General features: G+C 36.8%; 1 protein-coding gene across 1 annotated transcript in view; it reads left to right on the forward strand.

Moving 5' to 3' along the window:
- Positions 1 to 8152, forward strand: part of sorbs2a (sorbin and SH3 domain containing 2a) — a 105736-nt gene extending 97584 nt beyond the window's left edge. Inside the window, 3 exon segments of the mRNA XM_052126677.1 lie at positions 107 to 144; positions 249 to 355; positions 5293 to 8152. Coding sequence (XP_051982637.1) covers positions 107 to 144; positions 249 to 355; positions 5293 to 5354 — 207 coding nt within the window. The 3' untranslated portion in view covers positions 5355 to 8152.
- The last annotated feature ends 3988 nt before the right edge of the window (positions 8153 to 12140 follow it).

The following is a 12140-nucleotide window of genomic DNA, read 5'->3' on the forward strand; positions in this document are numbered from 1 at the left end:
CATCCTGTGCCTGGATTTGGCATGAGATACTGACCCTTTGATGCATTGTGTATACATGCCCCTCTCTCTCTCTCTCTCTCTCTCTCTCTCTCTCTCTCTCTCTCAGAAAGGGATGCAGGATGCCCTGCAATCAGGTGGTGACCCGTAAGTTACACCTACATTTGATATGTTTTATGCTATTTTATTCAGTGTCTGTCCAAGAATAGATCATTAACATTTTAAAAAACATTGTTTCAACGTTACTCAAGGTTCCAAGCTTTGTACAACTATGTGCCTCGTAACGAAGATGAGCTGGAGCTAAGGGAAGGGGACGTTGTTGACGTCATCGAGAAATGTGACGACGGCTGGTTTGTGGGTAAGTCCTTCATTAAGCTACTAGAACACCTCTGCAAATGGTAGCCTATGTCATTTTCTTAAAACCACAGCACACAACATGAAGTCAAGTTGTTTTATTTATCTTTTGCACACCTTACATAGTGTTTAATGAGCATGGAAATGCTTAGGATGAGGCTCAGATTGCAGAACTATATATGCCAAATGTTCAAAAACAAGATAGACACATATCATTTAAACACAAAGGTAATAAGTAAAAAAAAAAACAAATTTGTGTAAAAAAAGGAAAAGTGAAGAATGGAAATGGGACAGAAGCACTGATGAACTTCTAAGGTGGAAGGCATTATATGCAACACATTAACACTATGAATCTTTGTAGATTCCGAAAGTGTTCTAAAAGTGGCATATGTTGTTTTCTAGTAGAGCAGCAATTTATATACTGTAAATCATCAGTGCTGGGTAGGTTACTCCTTGTAAGAAAACCCTGGAGTTTACTTAGTAAGGATTGATTTTCTTTGGTCCCTCTAGCAATAGTTTGTCTCAGTCTGCATTCATTGAGTTTGTGCCTCCGAACCTCATGAGGGAAGAGAAACAAATGACAACTACACAGTGTATCGGTTCCTTCTCTTTGGATGCTTTGAGCAGCCTGTGCCAGAACATTGCTGACAATAGTTGAGGCAGCTGTGCAGGATGCAACATCGGGCCCGAAAACTAGAATGTCGTCTGCATATTGTAGCAAACAAGTCTGTGGTGGAAGCTTTGTGTCTTTTAGTGAGGCGTGCACTACAGCGGAGAATACAGCAGTCGAGTCTTGGAAAGCCTGTGGCAGACGGCACCAAGTGTACTGTTGGCCCCATATGTGAATGCGAACAGAGGCTGTATGGCTTGAGATACTGGTACACTGAAAAAGGCAGAACACAAGTCGATTACAGTAAAATGAGTGTGATCTGCAGGTATTTAATTTATAGTTGTACACACATCAGGCACCACCGGTGAGAGTGGAATGATTAAATCATTAATCTTTCTCAGATATTTAGTTAGATGCCAAGGGCCATTGGCCTTCTTTACAGGATTAATTGGAGTGTTATATGGAGAGTTTATAGGTTTTAGAATACCTTTACTCAGACATTGTTGTTTTATGGGACCTATACCTTCCTCCTTTTCCTTGGATGGCGGGTATTGTTTGCAGTATACCGACATGTCAGAGCGGAGTTTTGCAACATATGGTCTGACATCAATGAGGCCTGCTTCGTCTTTGTTGGCGGCCCATAGTGCCTGGTTGACATTTGGCAGTTCTGTTTTTGCTGCTGAGGATTTAGCAGATGTGAAACTGCAGACATCACCACAACATCCTGTGTACACAGACTGGGAATATACTGAGGGGAATAGCAATTGTAGAGAGTTAGAGTCAAATGTTATCTTAGCCCCAATTTTATGCATCAGATCACGACCTAATAAGCAGAATGGAGATTCTGGTAAAATTAATATCTTGTCTAGACGCTGTCATACTCTGAAGGAATGTGAGGAGGTCTTTAAAAAATATCGGCAAAGCGTCATTGTCTCAACATGCCCAGTCTATGTTGGTTCCTTTAAAGTCTTTACCTGACCTGGTTCTTCCTTCCTCTATTTGTGGCTGATAAAATGTTGTATCCAACAAAGGCACTTTATCAATTAATATCAGTACAGTTATTTCTGGAGGTAAGGTTTTGGACAGAATGAATCTATAATCACGTCCAGTCAATTGACTGTAAGTCGTAAGTTCCTTTAAAACATTCACGTATTATAGAGGATACTTAACTGGGTCGGGTAATTCTTTGCATATTGCTAGTTCCTCTGTCATAGTTAGTGGAATTATTTTATATCCGTCTGGGCACTGGATAAAAGGAAATGCTGCTACGGCGTTTTCCGAATTGTAATCTGGTACAAATATTTTTGTCAGTACTGTTATTTCTTGGATTACATTTTAGTGGTGGTGTAGTCTGATTGCTTTGATAAGCACTTATGGATTGCTTGATCTAATTCATGATCAGATGTCACAGAGTGTAGGCATGTAACACTTGACAATGCTGCTAAACGCACTAAATAAACTAGTGGATCAAACTATGAGAATATGTATGCTGTGTGTGTGAGCTACTGCACAAAACATTGTAATCTGTCTAGTGCTAGTTTACATGGGAAAATTGTATGGGGGCCGCCAGTTGAAAAGGCCTTGCTTGACTACAAGCTTGAATCTGTCTGTGCAGATGCATCAAAACTGCACTTCATCTTAGAACATTCTCTAACTACTGACCAATTATCAGAGAACCTAATGTAAGAATTAAATGGATGAAAGCTATTAATGAAACTTTATATTTAATGGAGATCCATTGACAAAATATAACAAGCTGGCTTTAATATAATGGTCAGCAGTGATTTAACAGGGTATCGGGGCAAAAATGCCCCCAAAATTCTAAATTTCAAAAATTCAAATAGAAATTCCCCTGCAGTGAGAACTACTACTATTGCTTCATTTTATTCACCTTCTGCGCCAGAGAACCTAGCACGCTGCCATCTTGAAAATTTTCCGTTCTAGCGGTTCTATATAGTTATCTGTGGTGTTGATGTCAAAGTGTAATTAGCTAGCAAGATCCTACCTTCATGCTGTGGATGGACTGATATGCCTCTGTGCTCATGAAACTCCAAGAGACAACAAAAAGACATTAAAAATATCTCTGTACGACATCTTTTCGTGTCATTCACCCATCGTGCTATTGTTAAGGTGAGCAGATTTTTGAGTGTTATACTGGGACGGGGGAAGGGTGCAACCATAAACACACATACACACATAGATGCATGTGAAAGTGTATGTTTTATTATTCCATTTACAACCATTTTAAATCACATTTAAGCCTCTAAAAATGTAGGGTGACAAATTAATTTTAAAAAGTACAATTGTACTTTTCTTTATGTTATGAACTTACATGTGTTATAATACGAGCTGTCACTGTTGGAAATTTCATGTGAACTACACATTTTAACACAAAAGTGCAGCATGTCATAGCTGTCTAAATGTGATCTGCCAGGTCCAATTTACCTCTGAGGGTGTCAGAAAACATTTAGCGTGACAGAAAAAACATCTCACAAGTTCACATATTAAAGGGGTGGTGTAGACTCACATCATCGACTCTTGGTGAAAAATACTTTCTGTACTCCCAAACGTAATCCATTTTGATTGACTCTTCTCAGTAGCTTCAATACAAACAGGAAGTTAGATGACAAAATTCGGAAGAGCAGAGTGTGGGAAAGGGGCAGGCGGAATAAGGTGAATATCGTTAGCAAATCATCACAAACATATGGTGAATATTCAATATATCACCCAACAATACTGACAGACTGCTATTTTCACTGTGTTTTTACTTTGAGCAGTACATATACAGTCAGTCCAGCAAAATGCCTTCACCAGACATCATCACACACCTGCGCTTTACTTCTCACACAACATAAACCAATTACAGACACATATTTTTGTGCTAATGGTTATTTTCCCACAAATGTCCCTGTCTGGTAAGCTTGGTCAAAACACTGTGTAGTTGTTAATGTGTGGATGATTATTAATGCAGAAAACAAAGTGTTACAGTAAGGGTTTGAAATTACACCCAGCAACCCACCAAATGCGTGTTTTTTATTCGTAGTGGCTGGTATTTTTGATAATCTACCTGCAAGTGACCTGCAAGACATCTTAGAGTGACCTATGACAAGAAATGCAGTTGGAGACAAAGACACATGTTTGAAGAAACACACTTGATTCCAAATATTTGTGGGTGTATACATTACTATCAGGGTTGACATATTTAAAATGCAAAATATAGTAACTGTATTCCACTACAGGGTCAATTTAAATATTGGCAGTCTCAGTTAGAATGCAGTTACGTTCAAAAAGTATTTTGATTACTGAAGAGATTACTTTGCATTTTATTGCAATTTGTTTAATTTAATATTTAGTCTATTCAGATAGAAAACATTTATACAATGATGTGATCTGAGGAACGTATGTATGAACAGTGGTAAAACACTTTCTTATGATGTTACATTCATTCAAGCAGACAGAGGGCGCTTTCACGCTGTTATTGCTGAAAAGGAGGATTTGATGTCATTGAGGAAAAATATGTGGTTGTGTACTCATATGTTTATTATGTGGTTGTGTATGTGTGGATTGTGGGGTTTTGAAATGTGGAGATGTCATATGAAAATTTTGCTAAAATGCTTTTTCTAGCCGTTTTACATACATATATATATATATCGAGAAGTTCCACGTTTGATCATACTTTTTTATTCTGACATTTTTTTAATCAGAATATCAGAAAATGTTTTTTTTTATGTAAGTGTATTTGTATTTGTATGCCAGTATAGTCATATTTATGTTTTTTTTTTCACTTATTAACTTGTGTATAGTCAAAACAAGTAAATAAAAAAGTGCCAGTGCTGAAGGAGTAATACAAAGTATTCAGATTAAGTTACTGACCTTGAGTAATCTAACAGAATACTTTACAAATTACGTTTTACAACATGTATTCTGTAATCTGTAGTGGAATGCATTTTGAAAGTAACCCTCAACCTTGATTAACAGACATAGCAAATAACATGCAACGACATTGACTTGTCATGTGTGTCATCATAATTCAGTACATTTTAAGAAATGGTGCTTGAACAAGAAGTTTCTCTTCTGTGCTTGTCTACTCTTTAGCCTCCATTTGTATGTTGCAAAATGATCATTATGATGATCTGGGTCTTACTCTGGGTCTCTGGGTTTTTAACATACCCACCAGATGGTGCCATTTATCTTTAAATCCATTATTGAAAAACTGATGACTGATTAATCCAAAAAGTGTAAATATCAATAAAAACATCAGTAAATCAGATTATCAGTCGATCTCTAACCAATACTCGTACTTTTCTTCTACTCTTTTTCTTTGTTTACAGGTACCTGTCGAAGAACCAGGTTATTTGGAACGTTCCCAGGAAACTATGTTAAACCGCTTTAAAAAGAAGAAACAGTGGCACAACCAAGGCCACCTCACCTTTAAGAAAGTGTGTGTGTCTAGATGTATGTGTGTGTTCACAAACAAAACAGTTTTATCTCTGCCATTTCTGCACAGAAAAAACACTGACATTTATTTTACTTTGAGCACTTTGATTTTTGTGCCATCACACGTTCTCCTGGCTGTTTCTTTTTCTGATATTCTGACAACAGCACAATAATTCATGTTTTTCTTATTCTTAAGGCAATATGTTATTTTCCAGTATGAGGTAGTTTATTGTTAGGAAGGTAAGGATTCAGACAGCCATGGTATTGAGTGAGGTCATCAGATCTGTATAAATGTGACACTGAGAGCACTCAGACATCAGTGTTGGACTGAGTGTGTATGTATATGTACAGTTTGTGTGTGTGTGTGTGGGTGTGTGGGTGCGTGTGTTTGTGTGGAGTAATAGTATAAGGTTAACAGCTATAGTGATCACTGATAATAGATGATAATTGGTCATTTTATTTAAATGAGCTAAAGTTTATATTGTGGACAATAGTTTGCTCTTGTGTAGCCAAAATAAGAACAGGACACATTACCCTTATTCACATTACTTTTATAGATAATGATACTTTTCCCATAAACATTTTTACAAAATATCAGCCATGGAGCAGTTTACTGTTTAAGTGCCAATCATTTACATAGGAAAATTGTCATATTATGAGTGCATTGTAAGTATTTATAGAAGTTGTCACTAGGAAGAAAGTGCACTGACATTCTGAAAGATAAATATGCTTTTGTGGAATATGGTAACATAAATATTTAATTAATGAACATGTTTTCTAATATTTACTTGAGAATATTGTGAACATACTGAGTTCTAGAACTGTAAATCAGCTGTCAGTTAGCCACTTGACATTTAAAAAGTAATAAACCATACATAAACTACTAAATATTAAACTGTTGCTTGATTTAGAAAATAATGGCAACAATGCTAATAACAAAGTGAGACTGCTATAATGTTTCATTTTTTAAACTCAAGTTACATTAATTCACTAAATTGAACGTAAAGGTCAATTTTCTCAACATTCCTGTCACTTTTTTCTTTGATAGTTTTATCATAGTTATTTCCCTCGATGTCTGCAACTTCTCTGCCACATTCCGTGTGAGATTCACTCTTAAAAAATGGATTCAAATAACACCATAGAGAGAGCTGTTTTTAGGTCTTTGATGAATGTTAAAGTTAGTCATATGCTTGTTTGAAATTTGAGTCAGTTCATTTAAATTATGAAGGATGCGGATATCAGTATTTTCCGCTCTAAATGTATCACCTGTTTTCTCATCCAGAAGCATATAGTTTGTGTTGCATTGGCTTTTACGTGTACAAATATTCAGAGTGTGTGTGTGTGTGTGTGTGTGTGTGTGTGTGTGTGAGCGTGAGCGTGTATTTATCACTTTGTGGGGACCAAATGTCCCCATAAGGATAGTAAAACCCGAAATTTTTGACCTTGTGGGGACATTTTGTCGGTCCCCATGAGGAAAAATAAATCATACTAAGTTATGTTTTTGGAAAATGTAAAAATGCAGAAAGTTTTCTGTGAGGGTTAGGTTTAGGGGTAGGGTTAGGTTTAGGGGATAGAATATAAAGTTTGTACAGTATAAAAACCATTGTCTATGGAAAGTCCCCATAAAACATGGAAACACTACGTGTGTGTGTGTGTGTGTGAGAATTTCACTGACAACAATCTTAAAGCACCTTAAACATTTATTTGTTCTGTTTTTTATTTAATCACAACGTTTGTATTTTCTAGCTCCACTTCTGTGTTGGCTAACAAAACTTTGTATGACCTTTTGTATTGTATTTATATACAATTCCACCCGCATTATAAAGTCCTTACTTTCTCAATCAACATCTTATTTTGGCTTCTTTCAGCTTTTTTAAATGCTTTTATAATTCATCACATGTGCCAAATTTATTGTACAAATCCAACCTCTCTATAGTTCAAGATTTTTGGACTAATAAAAGGACTTCTCTTCGCACAGGGAGGATTCTCTTGCACATTCTTGTCAAACTGGAGTAAGGACACATGTTTTTTTTGTTTGTTTGATTTTTTCTCATCACTTTTTGCCTTTGTTACAGCCACAAACTACTCTCCTCTACTAAAGACAGTGGATTTTTTGGAGGATATTTTTTTACTTTTCCAGTATAGGCTTTTGACTGAACAACATGTTATTTAATGTGTGTTTTGGTAAAATGGTGAGCTTGAGTGATCTAGTGTAACTTGCTCAGTTTCATATAAAGCTTTCTCTCTTTATCTCTCTCTCTCTCTCTCTCTCTTTCCCTCTATCTGTCTCTATCTCTCCCCTTCTTTCTCCCCCTCTGTCTCTGCTCTTTTGTTTTGTTCTATATCCAATAAATTTCTGCTTAGTAATTTAAGCCTATGACTATTTATTGCCACTAGGTCTGATATAACTCTTGGATTGTACTTTAGATTATTATTTTTAGATTATTAATTGCACAGGCATATCCCCTACAAAGTACTGTGATGGTATCAGATGGTGTAACCATGGTATTAGCATAATACTCCAAGGTACTTCAAAGCATACCGTGGAATTACCATGGTCCTAAACAATGGTAATACCATGGTACTTTTATGTAGGTTTTCTTTTGTGGAGTTTTTGTAATACCATATCAACTTTGCACACACAGGTTTCTTTAGAAAGAGCTTGCAGCAGCTGAAAACAAAGAGATATGAAGATTGGATTTACTCTGTGACTATTATTTTGTTTGGCCATATCCCCAAAATATTTTCTGGAATAAACTAATCAGGCCTTTTGAAATCTGATTTCTGCCAATGTCTCTAATCTAAGGTAAAAATTGTTACTCTGTTGTTAAGAATAAACTTTCAGTCATTTATGTATTCATTCACTCTATATTTAACCCTCAGAGACCCAGATTAGCAGAACTGCAACATTTGTTGAAATAAATTAAATAATAACAAATTTTCATTAAATATGTGTAAAAAAAAAAAAAAAGACATAATAGCTAACGTTAGAATTTTCTTGGTGTAGCAAAAATGCAACAGTGGGCATAAGGGGTAAACTTTTTTTAAACTCACGCTATGGAGCCTTTTCAGTAAAGATAAAATATTTTATTTTGCATGTACTTTCATGTGCTGAACTGTGTTGTGAATTCAAAACTTTCACTTACTCTCTGAAAGAACTGGTGAAAAATTGCCACTCTAAATGCCCTGCGTTGGAATTTTGCAACGTTTTTCCAAAATTCTAAATTCATTCAAGTGAAATATGCATCAAATTATCATTGTAAACAGTGCCCCTAGTCTGCAAAGTCTCACGGGACGTCAACTTTAAAAACAAATGTTTATATATGCTTAAATATGTGGGCCCCACAACTTATACAAGTCCCCCTCAACAGGGCCCTGTGACTATGCGGGCCCCCAGTCCTCTTACAGGACCCTTTTGCCTTCCTGTATCTAATTACATTTTTGAGCCACTCTTTAACCTTATAACACCATGTGTATTATATTTGATACATGACTTTCTAAAGCCTCTACATCATCATCCGGATGTTTATGAGATTTCAACAGTATCCTGGTGAAAGTTTCCATGCTCTTCTGGAAGTAGAAGACCTTGTAAAATAATTTCCTTAATATCTACCTTCATATTTTGATGCACTTGATTTTGATCAAGTAAAATTAACAATAGTGTTTATATTGTTACTGATTTTTCTGAATTCAAGCAACATGTCATTGCTTTAAAGAATAATTGGTTTAAACCAGTTTAAAATATATAATTGTTTGACTATTATTTCATATGTTAGGCTTTATAAGGTTAAACTTTGTTCTTTGAATAAATGGGCTGTCGAACAAAACATTTATTATACTATTCATTGCTATAACTGCATGTTTGCCTAACATTACAAAAAATAACTTGTCTTAAGTGGCTGGGAAAAAGAAAATATTGATATTTAAATTTTGTGGGACAAAAGTACTGTGAGTGCAAAAGAAAGAAGAGAGCATCTTAAAGCAGATTAAATTAAATATAATCTACTTAAGGGGATTTTGGCAAAAATTATGTCTTCACCGGGCTTTTCATTGAGAGATTACTAATGGTAGCGAAGCTGTAGGGTCATTCCAAACAGAATTTCCAATAAAATGACCAAATGACCACTATTTTTGAGCCCCAAACCTTTCAGCCCATCAAAGCTCTCACAATGGAGGGTAAAGTCTTTGAAGGAAATAGAGTTTAGGGATGATCACTTCTGAAAGGAACGCACGCCATCATTCAGATGTGTTAGAAAATATATAGCAGCATGAGCCAGAACTGCCTGAACTCTTTGCCAAGTTTCACCAAATGCATATGTACATAGCCTACTGTAGAAGCCTACTGTATATATTAAATTCATCAATATTTAAAGTGTTTGATGAAGTTAAAATATTTCATGATGTATTATTGTCCCTTTAAATATATGCATGTTTACATATCAAATATTTTGTTACATGCTTGTTTTTGTATGCATAATTTGTAGTATTTACATTATGTATAACAAACGTTACAATGGTACTGTCTCTTTAAGAACATTGGCTGTTCAGTGAACGTGTTTCGGTTGAGTTGTTTCTTTATCACACAACCCTGCTGTGATTGAATTACAGGTCTGCAACCTGACCTGGGCAAGACGGGACCAGAGAACCCAACGGGTTTCGGGCTGGGTTTGGGTCAGTTTTTCCAAGAAGGACTTTGGGTTTGGGTTTTGTTTTGGTTCTATGAATGAAAACAAATTATATATATATATTATATATATACAAATAATGCTGCTGTGCCTTGTTAAAACTGTGTATGATTTCTGTTTTAGTACTGTTGTGAATGTTGCCTATATGCATACAGAAAATACAGCCTATTGAATCAGTACTTGCTAGAAGAAATTAGATAGAAGCAATTTCAGGTTCGAGCTTAAAATCTTACGTCGTTCGGGCCTGGTAGGGTCAGGCCACATGATCTCGGGTACGAGTCGGGTTTCATTTTAGTCTAGTTTGAATTAATCTGACTGTAAATAACAGAGCAGGTATTAAATGAGACTTAAATAAATGAAAATCTATTGCAAAGATCTCAACTTTAAAAGATAATTAGACCAGGGGGCTAAAAGAAAATTGGCCCGAGGCCCTTGCTAGTCATTATCCGGCCCTGCAGATACCACAGGACACCTTCAGGGTTCTTTTAGAGTTCATGCCTTAGCAGATTTTGGCAGCACATGCATGATCAACAGCATATTAAGCAGGTGGTCATAATGTTTTGGCTCATCGGTGTATACCACTTGCAGTTGAAAAGAGACACTTAACTTGCAGTTATCTGCTTCTTCTAATTTCTTTTTTTTTTTTAATCCAGTGCTTTGAACGTGACGATGTAATAATATAGTTTGCTGTGAATGTGCACTTCAGAATCTCGTATGAAACAGCAGGTCATCTGGATATTTGTTGCCTACTGTTTTATGAATACTGAGAATTCGGATATACACTAGGGATCTAGATCATAAATGCAAAGGAAGAAAGAGACACAGAGAGATCAAGATGGGTTATAAAAGAATGTGCCTGTGAGACCTCACAAGCCTCTACATCATTCACTCACCAAATAAGGGCAGAATCAGTGAGCTCCATCTCCAGGCCCATACAAGCACCTGGCCAGGCATGTGTTCCACAAGGGGGGGCTTTTCCACACAATATGTGAAAGTGGATGGAATGTGCCCAAAAAAAGGGGGCCTATACAAGTTGGGTGCAATATTCCAAGTCTTCTAAAGCTGTATGGTAACTGTGTCTTTGTGTGAATAAAAGACTGGCAGTCGATAGCATCTGAGTCCGTAATCACATACTGTCAGAGTATGTACTTCATTGATGAAGAATGCACTGTAAAACAGTACTTTCTTTAGGTATACAGGTGAGTTTTATGAATACATTTCAGACATACCTCATCCAGGAACTTGGGCAATGTCCCTTGACCTGCATATAAGATGTAATAACAACAACAACAACAACAACTATGAAAATAATTTACTCTGGTTTTGTTAAACAAGCTAAATTTAAGCAAATGGAACACTTTTCTTGATACACTGATGAGCCAAAACATTATGACCATTCACAGGTGAATTGTATTAGGTTAATCATCTCCTAACAAGACCGCATGTCAAGGTCTGGGTAGATTAGCTGGTAAGCACAACAATCAGTTCTCGTAGTTGAATGCAGGAGTAATGACCTGAGTGACTTTGACAAGGGCCAAATTGTTATGGCCAGTTGACTGGGTCAGAGCATCCCTGAAACGGCAAGGCTTGTGGGGTGCTCATGATCAGCAGTGGTGAGTACCTTAAGACAGTAGTTTGAGAGGAGACAAATCACAAACTGGTGACAGGGTGTTGGGCCCCCAAGGCTCATCGATGTGCGAGGGCAACGAAGGCTATCCCATCTGGTCCAAAACGACAGAAGATCCACTGTGACACATGTTACAGAAAATTGTAATGATGGTTACGGGAGGAATGTGTCACAACACACAGTGCATCGTACCCTGCTGCATATGGGGCTTCGTAGCCGCAGACCAGTCAGAGTGCCCATGATGACCCCTGTCCACTGTCGAAAGCATCTACAATGGGCACGCAAGCATCAGAACTGGAATTTGGAGCAGTGAAAGAAGATCCCCTGGTCCAATGAGTCCTGTTTTCTTTTACATCACATGGATGCCATGTACGTGTGTGCCATTTACCTGGGGAAGTGATGGCATCAGGATGAACTGTGGGTAGACGAC

The sequence above is a fragment of the Xyrauchen texanus genome, chromosome 5 (genome assembly GCF_025860055.1).
Source record: "Xyrauchen texanus isolate HMW12.3.18 chromosome 5, RBS_HiC_50CHRs, whole genome shotgun sequence".
NCBI classification, from domain to species: Eukaryota; Metazoa; Chordata; class Actinopteri; order Cypriniformes; family Catostomidae; genus Xyrauchen; species Xyrauchen texanus.